This window comes from Pongo abelii, chromosome 5, assembly GCF_028885655.2.
Source record: "Pongo abelii isolate AG06213 chromosome 5, NHGRI_mPonAbe1-v2.0_pri, whole genome shotgun sequence".
In the NCBI taxonomy this organism is placed as follows: domain Eukaryota; kingdom Metazoa; phylum Chordata; class Mammalia; order Primates; family Hominidae; genus Pongo; species Pongo abelii.
Window position 1 is genome coordinate 90,371,881 of NC_071990.2, and position 26,074 is coordinate 90,397,954.

Here is a 26,074-nt window from a genome sequence, read left to right on the forward strand (position 1 = left end):
GAGGTGACTAAGAAGAAAGAAATGTCCAGTACTAAGAAACCCTGATATTGGGGTTTGGATGTGGCCAACTGTTATTTTTAACTATTATATTTAAGGATATTTAAAGGGTTTATACTAAACCAAGAAATCTTAACCATCTTCACTTGGTTACAGATACCTTTGTACCAAAAACAAACTGTATTTCTGCACATTTCTTATGTTTACAAAGCCATTTCCTCTCTCCCCTGATATAAATGTGTACGATCAGCTGCCAGGCACAGCTGACTTGACTTGATCATTAAACGTATACATGTATCAAAACCTCACACTGTACCCCACAAATACGTATCATTATTATAGGTCACACAGCACAAGCTCTCATAGAGAGCTCAGTGGGCAAAGGCAGCAGCTTTCCTAGGACCATACCATAGGTCTGTGCGTCGTACGTGTCACTGCCTTGTTTAATGTGCTCAAATGCATCTGCATCCTCCACCTGGGCCTGGGGCTGCTGAGCTGGCCCCTGCTCGGCATGGCTGTCCGTATCCACAGTCCTCAGCCTCTTGTGCACACGCTCATTGTGATCACCCATGGAACGTTCATTGTCAGCCTGCCCCGGTTTCCTCTTAAAACTCTGAGAAATACAAGGAAATTCATCAGAGCCTTGCCTGTCATGACAAAAGGACTCAAAGTAAACATAATATCCATCTATAGGGGACAGGATAAGTAAATCAGGTGTAGCCATACAAGAATGGAATTCAATACAGCTATTAAAAAGAACTGGGACTCTATATACTTATATATAACAATCTCTATGATATACTTTTATATCTAAAATGAAGGCAAAGAAACACACTTTCACACATCCATATATGTCATATATGCAGAAAATATCTCCAAAAGAAGAAAGAACTGGTAACATCAATTTGCTCTGAGGAGGGTCCCTTGGGGACAGGAATAGGATGTAGGCTTTTTAGGAGACTGGTTTGTACACTAATTTTGCATCACGTGCATAAACTATACCCTACTTAAAAAACTTACTGTTAAAAAAGCAAAAGCCTATGGATAATGAAAAGAGTGAGACGGTTTGTGCTGGGCAGCCGCACACAGCACTCGGCTCTTAAGACTTCGTGGCCGGAATCAGGGGTCGGGGAGAGACACAGGCAGGGAAGAAGCCCAGTGACGGGATCCCACTGGGTAAACCCCCATGGTCCTGGTCTGCTCACCAAGGCTGCTATCATATCTGATGTGACAAAAAAAAAAAAAAAAAAGGAGTATAGCTTTTTTTTTTTTTTAAAGCACTACGTTTGGAACATCTTTTTCTACATGCTGTCTTCACCTAAGTTTAGCTGAGGAGTGATAGAAACCTGTGTGTTTTTCCTGGTGTGCTTCTGGGAGGCCAACTGGGCAATGAAATTCGATTCATGGCCTTCTGCCTGGTTTGCATCTGCAGCTCCACTTCCGTGTTCCTAGGAAATCCAAGCCACAAAAGAATGAGGTGAAAGAAGCTATTACAAGTCCCTGGTTACTGTGCTGCGTTGAATACAACTTCTCTCACTGCTGTCCTTTATTCTCAGTCATATAATCACTCCCGCCTACCTGCCTGCTCTGGAACTCACTGTAACTAAGGCCTGGCCTACAGGCAGAAACAGGAGTGTCTAGGTACAGACCTTATGTTACCCTCTCAGGGGTCTTTGTAAGGCTGCTTAGTTCTTTGCAGGAGTATTATGTCTCACTCCAAAGACAGGACAGACCTCAACTAGAAACCAGCCTTCATCATCAACCAGCTATGTACACTTGAGGTTATCATTTAACTTTACTGAGGCTTATTTTTCTCAAATATACAATGAAGAAAATAGTACAATATCATCTATCTCATGGGGACATAGTGAGGACTTTCTGAAGTAATGAAAATGCTTAGCACCTAATGGGTGCTCAATGAATATTTGTGGTGGTGGTAGTCATACGGTATAAGCAATATAAATGGTTGTTATTGTCAGTAAGAACTAGGACTCAAAGAGACTAAAGTTGTCCAGAATCACCACTGTAACCAGCAGGTCCTGTGTAGACATTCCATGTTCTTTCCATAGCACCCGGCAACCTGAATTGTGGCCATATCAGAACACATCACCACCAGATCAAAGAATGAAAAACTTATTTGCTTTTTAAATTAAACGTTTAGAAACCTGATGATGAGCAAGGAAAAGCAAAACACCGTTAAAGGTATACATTGCCTGAAGTCGAAATTCCATGTTTCCTTCCTGGAGAGCTTTCTGAAAAACAACACGAACCTGATTCTCCCATCTACAGCTACCAGTCTAACAACTTTTTCTTATTATGTACACCACTTAAATACAGCCGATACTCTGGGGTTTGTCCTGGGAGGCATATAAAAATAAGTATCAGTCATGCACGACACAACAACGTTTCAGTCAAGGAAAGACTGCATGTGCACTGGTGGTCCTGTAAGATAATAACACGTTTTTACTATATCTTTTCCATGTTTAGATTCACAAATACTTACATTGTGTTACAACTGCCTGCAGTATTCAGTACAGTAACACACTGTACAGGTTTGCAGCCTAAGGGCAATTGGCTCTACCATCGAGGTTTGTGTAAGTACACTCTATGGTGTTTGCACAATGACAAAATTGCTGAATAAGGCATTTTTCAGAATGTATCCCTGTCTTTAAAAAAATAACTGTTCAGTCACACGTTGCTTAAAGAATCAGATGTGGTCTGTTAGATGTCAACAACAAAACAAACAACAAAATAACCAAACATAAACCAACTAATGCTACACAGAATGTGATGTCAGACAGGGAGAAGAGACCCTACTAAGAGGCAGCTGGCGGCTGCAGTGAAACCACTGATCACCTCTTTCCCCTGCTCCTTCTCAGGTGCGTCCCCAGCCAGCTCCATGGCCTGTGTGCTCTGCATGTTCTCCACACCAGTCTGCCCACAGGAGGCGTGCTCCTTCCTCTCCAAAGCCTCTGGCACCTGCTCCTCTGTATCAGAGTCCTCCCATTCTTCTTCATGCTTCTGCAGAGAAATCAAACACAGCATTAAATGCTCTGGGGGAACAGCATAAGGTGGGAGACCTTGCAACAAGCAGGCTTCCCCACTCCTCACCGAGGGTCTTAAAACAGAAACCTAGAACTCCTCGGAAGTGCCACATGTTGATGGAGGAGTATCCTAAAAGGGATTCTGATGGGAATAAGGTGACTTCTCCTCTTCCTCACTATTTTTAACATAAAAAGCCAGACATCTCATGATACCTGGGGCTGGAAACCTTGGTCAGCAGGGCCATTGTCTCCACCTTCTTCATCGGCTTCCTTGTCTTTTTCCTCCAGAGACTGCTGCTGTTCCTCGGAGTGTTCTTCAGGATGCTGAGCAGCATCTCCATCTTGGTCATCAGCTCCTGTGTCCATTTCCTCTTCCCCTTCTGTCTTGTCATCTTCACTGGGGCCTTCCTCAGGCTCCTGTGGACTCTGACTTTCGTTCTGGTCAGTCTCGGTCTCTCCTCTTTCCTCAGCTTCATGACCTGCTTCTTCTGGTTTTTCTTTTATCTCCAAAGGATTATCTTCTGTATAGATACAACAAAAAGGAGGAGTGCAGAATTTCTTAAACGTACATGATTTCTTAAGCTGGGAGCTAGTTATGCAAGTTTTGTCTTATTACAATTCTCTAAACCAGCGAGTGGCAAATTGTGACCCACAGGCCAAATCTGGCCTCCACATGTTTCTATGAAGAAAGTTCTACTGGCTGGGCACTGTGGCACATGCCTATCATCCCAACACTTTGGGAGGCTGAGACACAAGGATCACTTGAGTTCAAGACCAGCCTGGGCATGCATCATAGTGAGACCCCATCTTTTACAAAAAATAAAAAATTAGCCAAGCAAGGCGGCATACACCTATGGTCTCGGCTACTCAGCAGGCCGAGGCAGGAGGATCACTTGAGCCCAGGAGGTCAAGGCTGCAGTGAACTATGGTTATGCCCCAGTACTCCAGCCTGGGTGAGAGGGCAAGACCCTGTCTCCAAAAAAAAGTAAAGTTTTTACTGGAACACAGCAACATATATTCTGTGTTTACCCCATCCATTTTGTACTGCCTATAGCTGCTTTCATTCTACAACAGCAGAACTGAGTGTTTGCAATCGAGAGCTTATGGTCTGCAAAGCCTAAAATATTTAATATCTGACACTTTATAGAAAATGTTTGCCCACCCTTGTTTTAAACCATACTCATACATACAGTTGTTTTAATGGCACATTTCATTAAAAAATAATAGCTAATCCACCCCAAAAAAACCCCATAAACAAACAAACAAACAAAAAAACACAACAGGAAAATTTTAGGCCAACAATAGGAAATGACAGCTTAATGCTCAATTATCATTGTGAATAATTGGTGGATGTCATGATCATATACAGAAAATACAACTCACACTGAAATAGAAACACTCTTATTTTGGAAAAGTTTTATCAAAAGAGCTTTTCTATACTTTGGACACTTCAAAAATCAGTTATTAGCAAATTCTTAAAATAACTTATTTTTTTTTTTATTTTTTTGAGATGGAGTCGCTCTTGTCGCGCAGGCTGGCATGCAGCGGTGCCATCTCGGCTCACTGCAACCTCTGCCTCCTGGGTTCAAGCGATTCTCCTGCTTCAACCTCCCAAGTAGCCAGGATTATAGGCATACGCCACTACACCCGGCTAATTTTGTATTTTTAGTAGAGACAGGGTTTCTCCATGTTGGTCAGGCTAGTCTTGAACTCCCGACCTCAGGTGATCCGCCCGCCTCAGCCTCCCAAAGTGCTGGGATTATAGACATGAACCACCGCGCCTGGCTAATTTTTTAATTTTTTAGAGACAGAGTCTCGTTCTGTCACCCAAGCTGGAGTGCAGTGGCGAGATCATGGCCTACTGCAGCCTCAACCACCTGGGCTCAAGCAATTCTCTCGCCTCAGCTCCTGAGGAGCTGGGACTACAGGTGTGTGCCATAATGCCCAACTAATTTTTTTTCTTTGGTAGAGACAGGGTCTCACTATGTTGTTCAGGCTGGTCTCAAACTCTGAGCTCAAGTGATTCTCCCACCGTGGCTTCCCAAAGTGTTGGGATTACAGGCATAAGCCTCTGCGACCAGCCTATTGGTTTTTTTTTTTTTTTTCCAGTATCTATTATTTAATTAGCAAACAATTTTAAATAATTGTTCCTTAGTTACAAAATAAGTCTGGCTATTTAAAAGCAGATAGCGTATTACATTCTCAGTGGATTTTAATTTTCTTAATTTTACGCTTTCTTGGTTATTGACTTTGTTTGCAACTAGATTCCAAAATTAATTTTTACATAAATGGCACCTCTTATTTATTCCTTTGTAACTTGCTATTTTTGTTCTAATACAGCATTATAAAAATATACATATACATTTTTAAAAATAGATTTTATAACTATGTAACTGACTCATTTATCAGCGAGGCCAGCTCACATCTTTCTGTCTGATTAAGCAGCAGCAGGAATGGGGCCCTCTGTTACAGGGGCACCTCCAACACAATGCTTTCAACTAATACCAGATAACACTCCCTAAAGGACTCACTAGAGTTGAAAAATGGACGACAAAGGCATGACATACTGTCATATGCCATGTGATTTCTCTTGGGTTATTTAGTCTCATTCCTCACTACACGTGACAATCAATAACTGAAACCATTATTTCCCTAAAAAAGCTATAACTGGACTCCACGACAGCTTGGTATACCCAGACTGCACAGCGTTTACACCATCCCATGAGATGGGATACATAGTAATGGCTGTGAAGAGACAGTGCTGTGTGTGAAGCACCACCAGGGCATAGCAGTGCCAGAAGCGAGAATAGGACGTGACAGTAGTTTCAGAAATACCTGCTGGTTGACAAGCTGTAGGGATAATCACATGAGAAATACTACAAAGGAAAGGCAAACCATTTTCTCAAACTGGGATTGAGCCTACCAAACGTGATTTATCACCTGACCATGACACTGAACTAGCTCTCAAAAGAGAAATCAGTTACTGTTCATTAGTGAGTTCTAACTGGTCTCTTTGTTTCTGAAAGACGCACCTTCTCCTTCTTCATTGTCGGTGTCCTCACCACCATTCTTGTCATCACTGTCGAAGTTCAAGTCATCTGGAAGGTCCAAGGCCTCGGGTTCTGGCACCTTTTCCTGATTGCCATGGTAAGGGTCCACCTCATTTTCATCATATTCCCTCTTTGGGACAATGGAGACAACAGGGGTAAAATAAAAATACAAATCTTTTTTTAAAAAGTAGAATTCCCATAAAATCAGCTCTAAGTATTTACACTGTGAGAGAATACAATATCTATTCCCTAAAATTATCTGCACACATTAGTATTTTATATTTAGATCTTTCATGTTGGAATCTCAGATTTCACTTTCTGTGCAGGTTATCCAAGGACAAGTGGTGCTATGTTACTTAATCTCAAAGAAACTTACAAGAAGAAATAAAGAAGGGCGCAAAGATTTTAGCTTCTGATCTATAGCATGAGCCCAGACAACATGTGGACTACCCTGTCAGGAACCAACAGTTATATATTTTATGTCCTGTTAAGAGCCTCTGCTGCATATTCTTTTATGAGGTAATGGGAGAGTAGTCAACGAATAGGGGAAAAAAATGTCTTGAGACACCTTGAGAACTATACAGTTCAAGAGCCCTGGCCTTGAGTCAAGAGAGCAGATCAGTTTCAAATCTTCATTACCTCATCTATTTGTTCATTAATTTTGTCTTCACCTTGTCCACCATCATCAGCTTCTGCTTCTTCCTTTTCTTCCTTCTTATCTTGCTGGCTTTTATCTTTGTTTGAATTGCCATTATCCAAGTTGTCATCTTTAGCAACAAGTTCAGAATCTTCCTAAATGTCAGAGGAAGAAAAAACAATCATCACACTCAATCCAAGAAACTGCTTCTGCATGGGTTGACTTTTAGACATGCATAATTTCTGCCCATTGGACCTATTCCATGGATGGCTGATGAAGTGCCATCCATGACCTAGAGAAAACAGTGCAGGTCTCCATGACAGCAGCAATATTATTAGGTGTGTGAATGGTGGGGTGACTTCGATAATTCATTGCATCACCCTGGGCTGTTGCACTGTTACACTCAGCCCTGGAGTTCTCCCAAGCTGGGAGCTGGAAAAATTCAGTGGCCTATAAGAGAATCAGCTTAGAACATCTGCACAGGGTCTTGTTCATCCTCCTCCATAACACATGGGATGACTCAGGTCAAGCTACTCTTAGCTCTGAATGTAATCAATAAGATAGGATAGAAAAAAGAAAAAGAGAACAAAACAAATACAGAAAAAGAGAAGTAAATGACAGAGAATGGTAGGTGGTAGGCAGATTACCTCCTCTCAGCTTGTTTGGGAGGGGGGGAAATCTTTTAATTACCTCATCCATTCCTGGTCCTGTTTCTTCAGTTTTATTGTCTTCTTCCTCCTCATCTTCCTCCTCATCGTCATCACCCCAAAGCCTCTCATCTAGTTTGTCAGCTTCCTCACCATTGAGATCGCCCATGTGTTTATCCAGGTCTCCGCCCTCGCTATCTGATTTCTCATCATCCTCTTCTGAAAGGGAAGGCACTGAGCTTAGTTAGGCAGATCTCCAAACTGACCCAGTCCTGTGTATGTAAGAGAGGTGTGGACCCGCTTCCCTGGCAAGGGCCCCACCTGAGATTTATTGCCTTTTTCTACAGAACACACCCTACAGGCAGATGCCTTTAGATCTACTGACATAGTCTTACTGTGTTTTGCAAAGTAGAGGTACAAGGAAGTCTATAATGTGTGAACAGATGGTAAAAAAAGTAAGGAAATACCTATGAGGATGTCTGGTTTTGGTGCTGGGGGAATGGCCATTATGGGACTCAGCAACCTGAGTTATGTGTCTGAAATGATGGGGTTGGACTAGATGGTTTCCATGGGTCCTCCCCATCTTCAATATACTGCTATGATTTTTTCCAACACGTAAAATCAGGTCTCAATCAGAATTGTCTTCATTTGTCTTTGCACAGGGTCTACTTTGCAAAAGGTCATATCCTATGTGCCTTAGGCCAACTGCCACTAAGGTCAACTTTCATTTCTGCAAGATATTCATTTTAGAGTAAGATAATTATCTCCAATTGGACAGAAATTTGGGGCAAGAGCTGAATTATGGTACAAACATATGACAGATGATGATGTACTTTAAAAAATCAAATTCTCAAATAATTTTTAATGACAGGGAGAATGTTCATAAGATGTTAAATGAAAAAAGCAGGCCTAGCGCGGTGGCTCACGCCTGTAATCCCACCACTTTGGGAGGCTGAGGTGGGCGGATAATGATGTCAGGAGATCGAGACCATCCTGGCTAACATGGTGAAACCCCGTCTCTACTAAAAATACAAAAAAAAAAAAAAATCAGCTGGGCGTGGTGGCGGGCGCCTGTAGTCCCAGCTACTCAGGACGCTGAGGCAAGAGAATGGCGTGAACCCGAGAGGTAGAGCTTGCAGTGAGCCAAGATTGCGCCACTGCACTCCAGTCTGGGGGACAGAGCGAGACTCCGTCTTAAAAAACAAAAAAGAAAGAGAAAAAAGCAGACTACAGAATGGTATGTGGTCTCTGTGTGTGTATACATGCAATAAATGGAAAGAAATATACCACTATTTATTAAGTGCTATGGCTGGTAGGCCTGAGGGGGGATCTATTTCTTTTCTACATGTTTGTTCCAAATCATCTACAACAAACATCTACTATTTTTCTAATTAGGAATAAAGGGTATTTTAAACACTACAGAACAATTTGCCTTTTGTTGAGAGCCCAGCTCCATTAGGGATCATCTCCTTTCAGGCTTCCCTGAAGGGCACTAATGAGCCACTGCATCTAGCACATGAGGCAGCTAAAACATCAGTCAATGTGAGAAGAATCTATGAGAGACCAGGGACTTCTGCTTCAGTGGAGGTGGTGATAGCACATGCAGCTGCTGAGGTTTTCATTTGCAGTTAAGCACAGTAACCAACTTGTTTCAAAAGATTATATTAGGTTCCTTATTAGGAACATGTAATTTCCTAGATAAAATATTTCAAAAACAAGAATGAAGTGACAGATAATCTGAAACCTTGTTCTTCAAGCTCCCCATCATGCATTTTCCCATCAAAATCTTCCAACATCTCAATGGCATTATCCTCGCCCTTAATATCAGATTTTGAATCAGGATCCTCTTTGTCTTTTTCTTGACCCTTCTGAAATGTATCTTCCACCTACATAAAGAAGTATTATAGTAAACATAAATAAATGAAACTTTACCAATGTTTGCTTCAGCTCTGAGATATAAATGCCAAGGTTAATGGTGTAAAAATATATCTGGGAGAGGAAAAAAAAGAGAAACAACAAGGACAGCCACATGGAATGTGTGAAATTTCTGTAGTTAGTTTCCACTTATTTTAATCAGAGTATAGAATTTTGTTCAGGTTTTCTTATTGGGATTTGTAAAAATAGTCCCAGAGACATTTGCAAGAATATATATTCTTTGTAGGATAAAAAATTCATCAATCTTTTATTATCCAATTCTTTAATACTATTTTTGTCACTATGATCGCTGAAAGACAGTGGCCCAAGAGAATCTTGTTCATTCTTCCTTGGTTTCTATATTTCTTTTATAAAAAATTATTTTTTATGTTTTTAGACAGTGTCTCACTATGTTGCCCAGCCTGGAGTACAGTAGCACAATCATGGCTTACTGCACCCTCAACCTCCTGGGATCAAGCAGTCCTCTGCCTCAGCCTCCCCAGTAGCTGGCACCACAAGCACATACAACCACACCTGGCTAATTTTTTATTTTTTGCTAGAGACGTGGCCTTGCCATGTTGCCCAGGCTGGTCTCAACTCCTGGGCACAAGCAATTCTCCTGCCTCGGCCTCCCAAAGTGGTGGGATTACAGGTGTGAGCGACTGAGCCCAGCCTAATTTATATGTTTCTATATAATCGATGTGCTATTTGGGGCAAAAAGTTTTGTGATTGTTACCTCTTTCATTATGGTTGATTTTTGAAAGTCCTTTTTAAGGCCAGGCACGGTATAGCTCATGCCTGTAATCCCAGCACTTTGGGAGGCCGAGGCGGGTGGATCACACGGTCAGGAGTTTGAGACCAGCCTGGCCAAGATGGTGAAACACCGTCTCTACTAAATATAAAAAATTAGCCAGGTGTGGTGGTGGGGGCCTGTAATCCCAGCTACTCGGGAGGCTGAGGCGGGATAACTGCTTGAACCCGGGAGGTGGAGGTTGTGGCAAACTGAGATCATACTACTGCGCTCTAGCCTGGGTGACAGAGCAAGACTCCGTTTCAAAAAAAAAAAAAAAGTCCTTTTTAAAATACAAAAGTAATGGCCAGGCATGGCGGTTCACGCCTATAATCCCAGCACTTTGGGAGGCTGAGGCGGGCAGATCACTTGAGGTCAGGAGTTCAAGAACAGCTTGGCCAACATGGCAAAACCCTGTCTCTGCTAAAAATACAAAAATTACCCTGGCGTTGTGGCACGCGCCTGTAATCCCAGCTACCTGGGAGACTGAGGCATGAGAATCGCTTGAACCCGGGAGCTGGAGGTTGCAGTTGAGCCAAGACTACGCCACTGCACTCCAACCTTGGGGAAAGAGCAAGACTCTGTCTCCAAAATACAAAAAAACAAACAAAAAAACAAGTTTCCCCATAACACCTCCATCCTCGAAGCCTCTCAAAGAATGACTACCAACAACATTCTGATGAACCTTTGACTTTTTTCTATAAATACACCAACATATACTGAGTGATACAGGTGATAGCTATCAATACCTGCCTCCCAACATCTTTTTAAACAAAAAAGAGATCATGTTTTACAGACTGTTATGCAATCTGCTTTTTTCATTTTTATTTTTCTGAAACAAGGTCTTGCTCTCTCGTCCAGGCTGGAGTGCAATGGCACGATCTTGGCCCACTGCAACCTCTGCCTCCCAGGTTCAGGTGATTCTCCTGTGTCAGCTTCCGAGTAGCTGGGATTACAGATGCATGCCACCACACCCAGCTAATTTTTGTATTTTTAGTAGAGACGGAGTTTTACCATGTTGGCCAGGCTGGGTTTTGTTTTTTGTTTTGTTTTGTTTTAATTTTATAGAGACAGTGTCTCCCTATGTTGCCCCGGCTGGTCTCAAACTCCTGGCTTCAAGCAATCCTCCTGGCCTTGGTCTCCAAAAGTGCTAGGAATCCAGGCGTGAGCCACCACACCCAGCCTGTAAAACACATCTCTTCTTAAAAACATCTCAGCCAGGTGTGGTGGCTCACACCTGTAATCCCAACTACTCAAGAGGCTAATGCAGGAGGACTCCTTGAGTCCAAGTCATGGCTGCAGTGGGCTATGATTATAGAACTGCACTCTAGCCTGGGCAAGAGAGCAAGACTTCATCTCTTAAAAATAAGATCTTAGGTTATTTCCATGTTGATACATACAAAACCATCTCATTCTACTTCATTAATACTTTTACCATTGTTCTGCATGGATGGTGCCATAATTTAATTCTCTTCTGATGAATATTTGGATTGTTTCACAATTTTCACCATATAAATAATGCTGTAGTAAATATCCATCTGTAGACATATATACACACTCATATACCTATTTATCTTTGACACTAGCATTTCTATAAGAAAACATGGAATTTGGGGGTCAATGAATACACATAATTTAAAATTCAGCAGACACTACCAAATTGTTCTGGAAGCTTTTTATTCCACATAATGTTTTTTGTGTGAACTGTACTTTTCTATTAGATGCTTTTTTTTTCCACTTTTTTTTTCTACTAGAAAAGTAGTATACACTGATTAAGTTAGATTTGAGAAATACAGGAAGGCCAAAATAACAAAGCAATTATCTAAGGACAATATAGGTCCAAAAAAAAAAAAAAAAATTAGAGCTCCATAACATAAATACTAGCATTATTCTTTTGGCTTTTAATTTCTTTCCAGTATTCTCTGCCAAGGAAGGGAGAGAATTTGAATTGGTTTTCTCCTTTATTTTTAATAACTATAAAATTACCTTAAATACAAGTTTCTGATCTGATTTAACTTAGAATATAAGTGATACACCCAACACACACAAATCACTCCCAAATGAGACAGGCATTTAAAAAATCCATGCAATGTAACAATCTTAGTCCACAGCATCTGAATAGTTCAGAAGATTGCTTGATTCCAACCAAAAAACGATACAGATTTTTTAAAACACTCTATGCCTTAAAGATAAACAACAGCAAAACCTATTAACAGCAAATTTTGGCATTATTGTTTAATGCAATTATCACTTAAGATAGCCAGGCCTTTTATGCTTAAAAATACTATCAAAAATACTCTAGAAAATCATCAGTAAATATCTGCCCATTTAAAAAAAAAAAAAAGTAAAAATCATTTCTTCCATAATTATAGCCAAAACTAATGATGGAGTTGCCAGGTTCCTTCCTGTGGATTTTAGGCTTTTTATTTACACCCACTGCCGAAGCACCAATATATCTAGGGCTCTGTAGATCACAGATTAAAAATTATTAACCTAGTAAAAACCATTTTTATGTGTAACTTACATGTTGAAAAGAAAGAGAGTGATCTTCTGTCAACTCTATACCTATGTGAAAACATACCTGTTCTTCATTTTCTATCTGGTCACTCACATCCTTCATGCCCTCGCCTTCTCCAATTCCACCTCCCTCATAGTCATGGAACTCAGTTGCTCCCTCTCCAGCTGAATCTTCCATAAATTCTTTGGGCAAGCAAAATCCCTTAGAAAAAAAGAAAAATGAAGTGAACAATTAGGCACAAAAGCAATTTTAAAAGATTTTCATTCTTGCCACAGGAAAACAATTTAAACACATATTGAATTCTTTTTCTAGCTCATTATCTTAAATCCGCTGGAAGTACAGTAGACTTCTGACATTCTTTTCCTCTTTGGTGCTAATAGTTATGCAGTTTCACAGCTTGACATCAGATTTAACATATGACTTGACTTTGTAGAAGCCTCTGGCATGTGGTCATTTGTCACTCTGCCAAGACAAAAACCTAAATGAAGTATACTAGGACAGTATTTTGGAAAAAGTCCTTGAGTAAGGGCAGAACAGGCTCTGGAGAGAACATAGTCAGACATAGTAATAACTGAAATGTTGAAAAAAACTATTTTATACAGGAAAATAACCTGAAAATACTAGCCTGCTGAGCAGAAGTAAAAAGAAAAAGTAGTAGTGACTCTCTATCAGAAATTTTAATTTTGTAAGAGAAAATACATACTATGAAGATATATCTGAGGATGAGAATGCACAAAAAAATAAGCTGCTAATTAGCAAGGAATTAAGATCCCAAACCAGTAAACACTAATTATGACTTGGTTACACAGAAACAGCTACCTGCGGATCAAGAGCTTTAATTACAACCTAGATCTATTATCTTAGTACTGTCTAACCTACTTTCAAGTTCCCTTGGAACTACTCAGAAAAAATATGAATACAATTTGGACACTTAGAAAAATTTTTAACAAGGCAAACCCACTTTTAGGACATATATTCTCAGAATGTTGATAGGAAAATACAGTTTGGCTTACTTGCTTAATTTTCCCATTGAACTACATTATTTAAATGAGACACATTCAGAAATAGACGAAGAATACGACCACATAGGAGGGAGTTTCAGATGCCCTTACCAGAGTATATTATTGCAGTTGGTACGTCTGGGATAGCCACAGGGCTCCCAACATTCTGCACATATCAGAACCATTCCTACCCGCAAACAAAGGTTTGAAAGGCCAAAGTCATTCTACAGCCTGTCAGACAAAAGCTACGGTGCAAATGGACAAATCTAGCTGAGCCAAATCTCAAGGCACCCGAACCATACATTTTCCTGCCACTGTCTTTAGCATACAGTGTTTTCTCCAAGAAGCAACAGAATGTTAAGGCTGGCTTGGTGCCCACCAGAGGGGGAGAAACCTGAGACTCATTCTTTTACTTACTCTTTCTTATTATTATTATTACTGTTACTTATTATTACTACAGATAAACATATTTATCCTCTTGATACAAGGCATTAGGCTTGGCTTCCACTTTTTAACTCTTTCCAGTATTTCAGAGACTTGGAACTAAGAACTCTTAATTGTTTATAAGAAATCTAGACCCCATCTTCAGTTTGTAAATTCATATCTTCCTCAAGTACATCTCATCTGTATTTAGCTTGGAGAAAATCTTAGAATGCTAAGGAAGAATAAAAACAAAACTTATATACTCAAATGCAGGTGGTTCTCACAAAAATGCATACAAGTATAGGCAGATCTCATTTTACAAATAAGGAAATTGAGGCTTGGTGAGGTTAAGAGAGACCGAGAGCTGGATATCTCTATGACTAGACCTACCCACACCATGTTGCTATTAGATTTCACTGTCTACTGCCTGAGTTTCAAGGGGAGGGTCTACAATCTCTACAACCTCAGTGCTTTTCACAATACCGGGTACATGGCTGAATGAACAAATGACTTCCCTGCTAAAGAAAAAAACTGCCTGGGCGCAGTGGCTCACACATGTAATCCCAGCACTTTGGGAGGCCGAGGTGGCCAGATCACGAGGTCAGGAGATCGAGACCATCCTGGCCAATGTAAAACCCCATCTCTACTAAAAATACAAAAATTAGCCAGGCATGGTGACATGTGCCTGTAATCACATGGAGATTACAATTACAATTACAATTTTGGAGATTCTGTCTCAAAAAAAAAAAAAAAAAAAAAAAAAATATATATATATATATATATATATATATATAAAAAATGTATTTTTTTTGAGATGCAGTTTTGCTCTTGTTGCCCAGGCTGGAGTGCAATGGCATGATTTTGGCTCACTGCAACCTCCGCCTCCCTGGGTTCAAGCAATTCTCCTGTCTCAGCCTCTTGAGTAGCTGGGATTACAGGCACACGCCACCATGCCCAGCTAATTTTTGTATTTTTAGTAGAGACGGAGTTTCATCATAATATTGGTCAGGCTGGTCTTGAACTCCTGACCTCAGGTGATCCACCCGCCTCAGCCTCCCAAAGTGCTGAGATTACAGGTGCGAGCCACCACGACAGGCGGAAAAAACTCTAATAATAATAGGCCCATTATCATTTAATCATAATTACACCTACATGGTTAAAAGAAAACTTAATAGCCTTAAGGGTTTATCCTACAACTCTAGTTCAAGAGTTATCTGAAGAAGATTTAAATTGGGGATGGGAAGGGAAGGGTGTTAACAGACAGCAGCAGCTTTTAGACAGCGCTGGAGTTTAGGGAACTCGTCAGTTTGGGGGATAGGGTGGGTTGGGGATAGGGGGTATCATCTGCAGGTTCTGAGACTTTAGTGGAAACAGCGTTAGCAAAAGGATGCCAGACAAAGCCCTAAATAATCCACAGGCAGAGCAAATCACATCCTGCTATTTGTGGTGGTTCAAAATAAAAGCCTATTACACCAAAGACTAATGACATGAAATTTACTTGGGGCCCTGCTGCTCACAGTGCACCATGTGAACAGTCCTTACCTTCTGGGCAAGCTCCGTAAAGACCTGGGCAAGCACAGAGAGCAGCTTTGCAGTACTACGGTGAGTTGCTAAAGACATGGTCAGGAAGAAGAGGACGAGGTCTGAGTAGCTGGAGAGGACCGGCACCAGGCACACCAGCAAGGAACAGGATTGGCTGAAGAACTGAGATCAAAACAAAACAAAAGGCCTGCTCACACTGCTTGGCAGGTACCAGGTTTCCATTCTGGAACTAGATAATGGTGGTAATTGCACAACATTGTGAATGTACTAAATAGTACTAATGCCAAGTTACATGTATGTGTTTGTAACCTCCACCTACCCCAATACACACAGCTCACTGAGATTTCTTCATTTACATATATCGTCACAAAAGTACAATCTGAAACCAACGTCTCCTTTGGCTAACAGTGTTGGTTTTTTAAAAAGAGAATGTTGGCCAGGCACAGTGGCTCATGCCTTTAATCCCAGCACTTTGGGGGGCCAAAGTGGGTAGACTGCTTGAGCCCAGGAGTTCAAGTTCATGTTGCCTGGGCAACATGGCAAAACCCCATTTCTACAAAAAATACCAAACAAAAAAAAACATATAGCCAGAACCCATCTCTACAAAACTTTAAAAATTAGCTGGGCATGGTGGTGCATGCCTATAGTGCCAGCTATCTGGGAGGCTGAGGTGTGAGGATCACCTGAGCCCAGGAGGTCAAGGCTGCAGTGAGCCATGGTCACGCCACCACACTCTCCAGCCTGGACAACAGAATGAGACCGTGTCCCAAAATAAAATAAATAATAAAAATAAAATGTTTATAAATAAATTCTGCTGATTCAAAGTTAGCACAGGAGGCAATGCTACAGAATAACATACAATGTCCTGCAAAGTAAGTTGCTTCTCTGGACTTACTGTAAAGACTACAACTGCTTACTCTGTTCGCTTATTGTAGTGGGAATGGTAGTTACATAGGATGGCTGCTAAGCCTCAGTTGATAACATCGTCTATCAGTAACATCAAATACTTGGGAGTATGTGAATAAGATATGAAAGAATCCTAATATAATGGATATTCTGAATGGTTGGCATTTCTGCACCTATGCATCTAAAAATTAGCTAGCAAGCCCGAAGCTCTTCAAAGCTTGTCAATGACTTTGCACGTATAAATAAAGAGACTAAGTTCTTAGTGATTTTGGCACTGAGGCCTGCTCTGGCACTTATCTACGTGGAGGGAGGTAAAGCCCACTCTGCCTTTGCTCAGTGCATTCTGAAGAGGAAGAAGTTTGTAAAGAACAGTTAGTTACCAGGTGCTTTGCTGCTGTGCCATCCTCACCATACGATTTCAGCCTCTCCAACAGCTCGGAGATGGCAGAAATTATTTTCTGCACGTGCAAAGTGCTCACATCGGCCCAGAAGTCATCCTCTAAGAGTTTTGTTAGATGTCCTGATTGCAGTCTCTCAAAGCCTGCTGCCTCATTCATTCAGAGAAAATAACAACATGATGAATAACAGAAAACAAATCCTTTCATCTCTATCCATGCAGTTATCTGTGTCTAACATCCATCCTTAACTATTTAGCCACAGAAATAAATCATCAAATACAAAAATTAAATCAGGCATGCAACTAATTTCTGCCTGATTTCAGACATACCATACTCTTCTTGTGAGCTTGCTTGGTCAGTGTTCTCCTCTGCTTTTTCATTCTTTCTTTCTTCTAAGTTCTGGATGGCACAGAGGATGGCTCGGATGGCAATTTCCATTTGCTCTGAAAAATCTTCCACAAATCCTTCGTCTAACATTTGATTTCCTAGCAGGTAACATGGTGCAAAACAAACATACAAACAAAAGACATCAATCATTTGCTTTAGTGCCTCTGGAAATCATTAAAAATACTCATTTATTGATGAGCCACTGTGTCAAGCTGTGCCAGATACAAAGAAGAGACAAATTCCTTGCCTCGATAAACCTACAAGTTTATTACCTTGTATTAAAACATTTTTACTAAAATAATGTAAAAAATATAAAAATAACAGTTAAGACAGTATGAATAAACACTAACTTAGTCCAAATATCAGTGCCAAGCTTTTTCAATCTAAGAGAAAACTAACAGACAGTGAGCTGATGCTGCCTTCCTATGTGTGTTACAAAGTACGTAACAGGCATCCAAACAAATGGGGCAAAAAAGTTAAGAGCTGTGGATTTCAACTGCACCTCCCTGCCTCAGAACCCTGGACAGGTACATGTAAACCAAAACATAATGTGTCTTTAGGACAATGAGACTTACATCTATAAGACATCATTTCTACACTGGACTTTGATTCCCTGACTGAACAATATTCCTTACCTCCTTGGCTACCTGAAGTAAGCAGATGTGTCTTCCAGGTAGTAAAGTCAGCCATGGCTTTACTAATTTCTCCTCTTACATATTCCAGACTTTCAACTAGTGCGATTTGTGAGTCTCTTTGTTCAACCTCCATCCCTGGAAGAATGAACAAGGACTCTAGGCCCTGCAAATGAACTGACACCTGGGACAAGCAACTCAGCGCAGAGGAGCAAACTTCAAAATCTTTCCTGCAACAGAAATGCCACAATGTTGAAAGGAATGCATTACAATTCCCACAAACACACACCCCTCCCTGCAACCACTACAAGATATGCAAGGTAGAACTCACCATAGCTGAAGGTTTACGGCTAAACACATGCCACAAAGTGCTGTGCAGGTCCACTGAGTAACAGAGGACTGAAGCACAATTATTTTCATAATTTGATTCTATTACTAAACACCTAGGTTTAGTAATGGAATAAATTACTAAATTTATTTCATTAATGATATATTCCATTAATTTATTCCAATAAATGATAAATTTATTCCATTAATGATATTCCATTATCATTAGTATTTGGTGTGATAGGCTTTTATTTTGGACCACCACAAATGGCAGGATGTGATTTGCTCTCCCTGTGGATTATTTAGGGCTTTGTCTGGCATCCTTTTGCTAACGCTGTTTCCACTAAAGTCTCAGAACCTGCAGATGATACCCCCTATCCCTACCCCACCCCATCCCCCAAACCGACGAGTTCCCTAGGCTCCAGGGCTGTCTAAAAGCTGCTGCTTTCTGTTAACACCCTTCCCTTCCCACCCCCAATTTAGATAAGCACAATAAGAACCTAAGCACACAGAGAAGTGTAAAGACATAGACACACTTACCAAGAATGAAAGAGGGTCTCACAAGACTGCTGTCTAATTTTGTCAACGTCAGCTTTCACTGTTTTAATGGTTTTTATCATCTCTGTTAATCTCATAGTTGACTGTTGCCAAAGCTGATCCTGTTTCCGCATCCGGCAACCAGAGGGCAGCTGACTTCCAGGTATTGGAGATGGGTAGCTCAGATTGGAAGGAATTAGGTCCAGAACTACTCCACAAAGTTGTTCCTTGCTAAGTTCTGGTCGTTCCAGGCAGGGGGCAGGAGGCTGCCCCAGTACCTGGACATTGCCATGGCCTGGAGCTGGCCCTACACTGGGACAGCACTGGAGGAGCCAGGAGAGCTGCTCGAGCAGGATCTGGCACTGCATGGCCAGGTGCTGCAGGCGCTCTGTCCACTGCTGCACGCCATCCTGAGGGGGGAAGGCCACGGGGTAGGCCTGGGGCCCCATCAGCCTGCTGTGAATCTCTTGCACACAACTGAGGAGGTTCCTATACAGAGAAACCCATGGGAAAAACACAATGAGTGGCACCTTAAACCACTTTACCAAATTGTTTTAAAAGAAATTTGTGTTTCTGAACAAGCATGGGCTTGTTCATACAGTCAACAAGGAAGAATCCCCCAGATAGGTAAAAAGTCTGTTAAAATGCCTCCCAAAGTACTTAAACCCACCCCTCAGTCTTTCAGCAGAAGTATCACAACACAACCACACCACTACAGTGACTTCAACTAGCATTATCTAGTAAATGTGCTGTACTTTTGCTACATAAACCCTAATGAATGGAGCAGAAAATACCTGAAGCTAAAGTGAATAGTCTGGAAATACTATCCTTCAGCCATGAATCCATTCAACAGATGACGACAACCTTCCTAACTGTCCTTATCTCTTAATTATTTGTTTCCATTGAGGAGCCTCCATGTATGGCTCCGATTGCCATTTGGGGGATCCTCAAAGCCTAAGTAACAGAAGCAGACTCAAATCTCATCAGTGCCCAAGACCATCTCACCCTAATACCATGAACACAAGCCTAACTATTGGCCCACATGGTCTTTCAGCAATGTATATCCTCATTCCAGACACAGGTATAGTTCACCCATGACAATTTTCACTGCCTGACACAGCCCTGAAATCTCCGCACCTCCATATTCTCAGGAGGTTCAGTCAGAGCACGGAGGTAGAGAGACACTAGAGGCATATCACTGAAAGCAAGGGGCAGAGCTGGGAGAAACCCTACCTGCCTCTTTGGGCCTTAAATTCATTTCACAATTGAGAGTATGTCTTATTCCTCTCCCCATATGCAGCAACTCTGAGCTGACTTGGATCTAATTCTTCCCAATTCACGCCACAAGCCCAACTCATCGGCTGATACCTGAGGATGATCCACTGCTCACTGAGCGTGGTCAGGGAGCGCCGCTGTCGGACGAGCATCTTCATCAAATGTGCTGAGAACCCTCTGCACCGCTCCACGTTGCCCATGCCCATTTCCTGGCAGAAGGAGAAGGAAAAACATGCTGAAGGGGCTGCTGACAAACACCACCCACAGATGTGCCTCTAGAAAGTTGTTTCTACTATAAGCGTCAGACATGCCGCACTCTAGAGGTGACACATTCATTTTTTTGAGCAGTGTTTCTCCAATTATGCTTGCACAGATCATTGATATTCCACAGACAGGAACTGGATTTAACTCCAAAATGCATTTATTAGTGCTCTTTTCTCAATTCACAAAGGGAAGAAAGATCTAAAGATGGCATTCTCAATTTGAAGTTTTTAATTTTTCTTAAACATTAAGAAAATTTGTCCTGCTGGCAAGTGTAACTGAATTTATTTAAGGTGTTCTGATTTTGCACAAAATTACATTGATTTATATTTTAAGTTTAAGGATGTACTGCAAAAAGCTCAGTTCCACTAACAGGCTGTTATCACTTAACAAGGTCTGAGAATGCGGCCCTGGGATGAACAGAACAAGGGCTTTCCCTGAGCCCCTGCAAGACTCATGTTCTATCATTCTACCTTGGCAGGAGTTGCTAGTGCTGCGTTAAGCCTGGCATGCCGTGCAAGAGAGCGATAAAAATACTTCTGGCATCCATCCCATGAAGACGAGATTTCTGTAAGCAGCCTGGAAAAGATATCAACATCGTTTACTTAATCAAAACCATGCTCTCCCACCCCAGATCCTGAAAACTCAGATATTGGTATATTTGGCCATAACCAAGAGTCAGCTGTCTGAATAGGTTTATTTCTATGAGGAATCATTCAGTGAGGCACTCATTAGTCGTTTACTTAACTCAGCACTGGAAGTATCAGGGGAAATAAATTATGCTGACAATATGGTTTCTTCAATGAAATCTTCCTATCTTGGCAGTGGAGGCTAGGGGGTCATAAACTCTGATGCCTACAGGGGCCAGGCAAATAACATAAGAGGACTAAGGACAGCCAAGCATAAAATGATGCATGGCAGTGACAGCTGACCTCAATGTGGGGAAGACACAGGGGTTGTTGAGGGCTCAAGTAAGCTGGAGAGCATGTGTCCTATCAAAAGGAGGAAACTACTATTCAGCTATAGCAATGCTGACTGAATGGGAATGCAAGCCCACTTGGCAAATTTTCCTGAAAAAGAATGCTTATGTAAAATTTCCCCTTTCTACAATGTTCTGTTGAATTCAAATTTAAAGCCCTGGGAGCAAATAAAACACACACGTGTACTATACCCAGTTCATGGAAAGCATCATTCACAACATCCTCTGCTGTGTTGTAAATAGAGGTAGCTCTGCCTGTCTCAATAGTGTATGGACTCGCAAATTCAATAACATATTAGAACTTATGAGGAGTGTATGTATATAGAGCAACTACAAATATACCATTTTCTAATAGATTTCCACATGTATGATCAAATGAAGCAAGTAGACCTCAGGAAAATCAAAAGACAAAAAAAAAAAGGAAGAAGAAGAAGAATGGAGAGGTGAATGCAAGGAAGAAAGAGAAAGAAAAGAAATTTTTTTTTGACAGAGTCTTACTTTGCTGCCCAGGCTGGAGTGCAGTGGCGTAATATCAGCTCACTGCAACCTCCACCTCCCAGGTTCAAGCGATACCCCTGCCTCAGCCTCCTAAGAAGCTGGGATTATAGGCATGTGCCACCATGCCTGGCTAATATTCTGTATTTTTAGTAGACACAGGGTTTTGCCATGTTGGTCAGGCTGGTCTTGAATTCCTGACCTCAAGTGATCTGCCCACCTGAGACTCCCAAAGTGCTGGGATTACAGGCATGAACCACTGTACCCAGCCTCACACTTTCATTTGAATGTCCATCAGGAGTCAGATCCTAAGCCAGGCACTTTTGTAAGTGGTAACCACAGTGGTATTGCTATCCCCATTTTTGCAATTTGCAAATGAGAACAAGGAGTTTTAAATTACTTGCTCCGTTTGTAAGTAGGGAAAAAACAAAACAAAAACAGACAAACCTAGAATCAGCCTCCTGAGTGCTGCTGACAATGGACAATGCGCTCCGGAGATCTAATGGGTGAAGATGAAGCATCTCTTGAGGGTTTTTTGAACGGGCCCAAGCAAGACCTTTGCGATACGACAAACCTAGGAAATAAACAGCATTTGTTTAAGCAAAGATGCTTAGTAGAGAATGGATGTGCCCCCTCTCCCCTGCTACTCAAAGCAAAGTCTTCTAAACAGCATCACCTGAGAGCCTGTTAGAAATGCAGACTCTCAGGCTGCACCCACACCAACTGAAACAGGATCTGTAGCTGCACTTCCACAAGATTCCCCAGGTGATTCACATGCACGTTCAAGTTTGAGAAGCACTGCTCTCTATGCTATGCTGCAAGCATATGGTACAGCACATGGTGACAGAAATTTTAAAAATACAGATTCTGCCAGGCACGGTGGCTCACGCCTGTAATCCCAGCACTTTGGGAGGCTGAGGCGGGTGCATCACGAGGTCAGGAGATTGAGACCATCCTGGCTAACACGGTGAAACCCTGCCTCTAGTAAAAATACAAAAATCAGCCGGGCGTGGTGGCACACGCCTGTAGTCCCCGCTACTCGGGAGGCTGAGGCAGGAGAATCGCTTGAACCCAGGAGGCAGAGGTTGCAGTGAGCCAAAATCACGCCATTGCACTCCAGCCTGGGCAACAAGAGGCGGAGGTTGCAGTGAGCTGAGATCACACCACTGCACTCCAGCCTGGGCAACAGAGCGAGACTCAGTCTCAAAAAAATAAAATAAAATAAATAAATAAAAATATAGATTCTGAGAAACCTCATACAAAGCAGGAAATATTTGGGAATCATGGATGGCTGGTCATAGGATTTTCCTGCATGTGAGTGGAACTCTTAGACATCTGGAAACCTTGCCTGTACCTTCTGTTGTCCACCATCTCAACTGTCTATGGAATTTCCCCCAATCAGTCATGTCATTTCTCTTCCTAAAAGTTGGTGACTACATTTCATTGGGTTTCAAGTGAGAACCTTACCAATTTTTGCAAGGTGTTTAAAGAGGTCTGACAAAGCTCGCTGTTTTTGCATGAGAATATGCTTGGCTTCTGACCGCTGCTTCTCCTTCTCTGCAGAGGGTTCCACCTTTAAGCTCTGTAGCTCACTCACAGAGGAAATCACTTCGCCTGTAAGGGAAAACAAGGCGGAGAGGGGAGACAATAAGAAAATCCCGGGAGGGTCTGGTAATGTGTTTGTTCCCAACACCAGGGACCTTTTGGAGAACAAAGGCCAAGTATCATTCATCTTTATACCCTGGGTACTTAACACAGTCCCTAGCATTTGGTAAAATCTCATTAAGTGTTTTAACCAAACTGGTCAAGGTGCATGGAAATAGAAAAATAACACACAGGATTTCAAATCTCTTGACAATGACAACCCAAACAGCAGCAGTCATTCTTTTATATTTAGGGCTTTTATAATCAATCAAGCAAATGCACTTATTGAGCACCAACTATATGCAGTGTATTATACTAGAAATTTATAATCACTTGGCAATTTCAGATTAATATAATATGTATTGAGTTTCCACTTGTAGCTGGTACATGGTAAATTCTCTTTTCATGTGCACAACTTCAGAAGCACCTACTTGTAGCTCCATTTTACAGACTTCAAGAAAGGCTCAGTGAGGTCTAGTCACTATCTGAAGGCCATGTGGTGAACGAGTAAATGAGCCAGGACTTGAACACTGGCCTACCTTACTCCAGAGCCCAAGTTCTTTCTATACAGTACCAAGCTGCCTTCCTGAATACACGTGGGTACCAATAACACAAGGGTGCCGCCTCCCTGTTGCAGGCAGTGTTATAGGCTGGGTTGTGTCTTCCCCCTCAATTCATATGTTAAAGTCCCAACCCCTAGAACTTCAGAATGTGACTGTATCTGGAGACAGGGCCTTTAGAGAGGTAATGAAGGTGAAATGAGAATGGGCTCTAATCTAATCTGACTGAAGTCCTTAAAAGAAGAGATCAGGACACAGAACACACAGATGAAGAGTGACCATGGGAGGACACAGTGAGAAGGTGGCCATCTGCAAGCCAAGGAGAGAGGCTTCAGAAGTAATCAACCTTGCTGACACCTTGATCTTGGACTTTTAGCCTCACACTGAAGCCACCCAGTCTGTGGTACTGTATTAAGGCAGCACTACCGGCCAAATATAGGCAGTCACCAGTGAGCACAAGGACACCAAAGACATCAGATTGACGGTGTGGGAGAGTTAGAGGATGAGGGAGGCTTTACACTCCACAGTGCATCCCCTCTCCAGGAGATGCAAATGGATCTGTATTCCACTCACCCCCACCCCTAGGCCTGAGTCACCTTGAGCAACGGCTGACAAGTTTTAAAAAGGAAGAGCTCCCTGAGATTAGACGCAATCTCATTAAAGGAAGGCCAGCCGCACTGACAGCACACTCACTGCAGTTGGGGGGTAGATGGGGTAAAGGAGGTAGTCAGAGGCTGCCAGGGGCCCAAACATTATATTAAATTCTGGGTTCCCTTCCCAGCTATTGCTGTGTTACACTATGAGATCTTGGCTCTCACCTTCCCTAAGCAAAGACAGCCTGAGAAATGAAACTGCTGTGCCTCTCTGAAGTGAAGAAAGCAAGAGGATGGGGATGAATCCTCCTCAAGTGAGACAACTTTTTGACAGTGGGGACAGCTTAGACACTGGGAAATCCACCTCTGTGCCCCTTTACTGGTAACACCAACCAACAGGAACTAGTATAGACAAGGCTCTCATAAAAGATGGCACAGTGCCAGGTTACATGAGAGGATGACAATGTGAAAATTATGACTGTGTGTTCTCAGTAGGCTCCTGTTTCTGAGCTCTGTGGGTTTTTAAGCCCACTTGCTTATTCAATCAACTGTTCAACACTACACAAGGTATCAAAAAAGGACACAGTTGCCACATTCTCAGCCCTCCTGCGCCACTGAGGAAAACAGAAAGATCCACCCTTGACTTGGATGCTGGCACCCACCTGTGAACTGATCAAGGCCCTCCACAAGGCGAGGCAGGGGGCTGTCCTTCATGAACATCAGGCACATCTTCCTCATGCGTTTCCTGAGCTTTGGCAAGCGACGCAGAAGCTCCCCTTCCAAGCCGGAAGGAGCAGCGCCCTGACACCACTCTGGAATTGTGGCCTGTGAGACAAAAGACAGGTTAGCCTCACTGCCAAGAATGACAGGCATCATTTTAACCTGCAAGGGAACTAAGTTTAACTGTTGCACACACAAACACATCCCTAGTTCAGCAAATAGAGAACAAATGTAGTATCACTAAAATTAAAAGAGACATACTGTGGATATTTAGAAAACCATATTACTGCTCCATATGAGATCATTATAACTGAAGGACCCCCATGCCCCTACATCCAGCAATGCTTGCTATGACAGCCACAAGGAGACTCCAGTTCTGAATTATGAACAGAGTAGAATAAATAATATCACTGCTGCCCTTAAGGTGCTGAGCCACATTGTGTTTCTCAGACACAGTAGCCAAGCAAAACTGGTCCTACTCCTGTGACCATTTACCCCTAATTAACAGTTCAAATTTCAGGAATTCAGATTTCTTTTCTTTTTTTTTTGAGACAGGGTCTGGCTTTGTCACCCAGGCTGAAGTGCAGTGACCCGATCTTGGCTCACTGCAACCTCCACCTCCCAGATTCAAGCGATTCTTGTGCCTCAGCCTCCCGAATAGCTGGGATTGCAGGCATGCATCACCATGCCTGGCTATTTTTTGTATTTTTAATAGAGATGGGGTTTTACCACGTTGGCCAGGCTGGTTTCGAACTCCTGGTCTCAAATGATCCGCCTGCCTTGGCCTCCCAAAGTGC

The 26,074-nt window shown here is 42.0% G+C and overlaps 1 protein-coding gene and 1 long non-coding RNA gene across 8 annotated transcripts in view; one reads left to right on the forward strand and one right to left on the reverse strand.

Moving 5' to 3' along the window:
* LOC112133832 (uncharacterized) overlaps positions 1-26,074 on the forward strand; it is a 60,630-nt gene that overhangs the window by 17,472 nt on the left and 17,084 nt on the right. For 2 of the 3 annotated variants that reach the window (XR_010140252.1, XR_008526281.2), the window contains exons 2-3: positions 18,851-18,913; positions 20,051-21,456. This is a non-coding gene — a long non-coding RNA (uncharacterized LOC112133832). Of the gene's footprint in view, positions 1-18,850; positions 18,914-20,050; positions 21,457-26,074 lie in introns of those variants that run through there. The other variant, XR_008526282.2, reaches the window with a different exon arrangement.
* Positions 1-26,074, reverse strand: part of MDN1 (midasin AAA ATPase 1) — a 187,150-nt gene that overhangs the window by 12,764 nt on the left and 148,312 nt on the right. For 4 of the 5 annotated variants that reach the window (XM_054557862.2, XM_054557859.2, XM_024248660.3 and 1 more), the window contains exons 74-92: positions 25,220-25,382; positions 23,228-23,374; positions 22,208-22,334; positions 20,760-20,865; positions 20,119-20,234; positions 18,754-19,239; positions 17,890-18,116; positions 17,197-17,352; positions 16,850-17,013; positions 15,564-15,725; positions 12,661-12,798; positions 9,120-9,261; positions 7,419-7,594; positions 6,731-6,883; positions 6,074-6,221; positions 3,255-3,562; positions 2,854-3,018; positions 1,344-1,445; positions 406-610 (exon numbers count right to left, since the gene is read on the reverse strand). In XM_054557862.2, coding sequence (XP_054413837.2) covers positions 406-610; positions 1,344-1,445; positions 2,854-3,018; positions 3,255-3,562; positions 6,074-6,221; positions 6,731-6,883; positions 7,419-7,594; positions 9,120-9,261; positions 12,661-12,798; positions 15,564-15,725; positions 16,850-17,013; positions 17,197-17,352; positions 17,890-18,116; positions 18,754-19,239; positions 20,119-20,234; positions 20,760-20,865; positions 22,208-22,334; positions 23,228-23,374; positions 25,220-25,382 — 3,391 coding nt within the window. The remainder of the gene's footprint in view (positions 1-405; positions 611-1,343; positions 1,446-2,853; positions 3,019-3,254; positions 3,563-6,073; positions 6,222-6,730; positions 6,884-7,418; positions 7,595-9,119; positions 9,262-12,660; positions 12,799-15,563; positions 15,726-16,849; positions 17,014-17,196; positions 17,353-17,889; positions 18,117-18,753; positions 19,240-20,118; positions 20,235-20,759; positions 20,866-22,207; positions 22,335-23,227; positions 23,375-25,219; positions 25,383-26,074) is intronic. The other variant, XM_054557860.2, reaches the window with a different exon arrangement.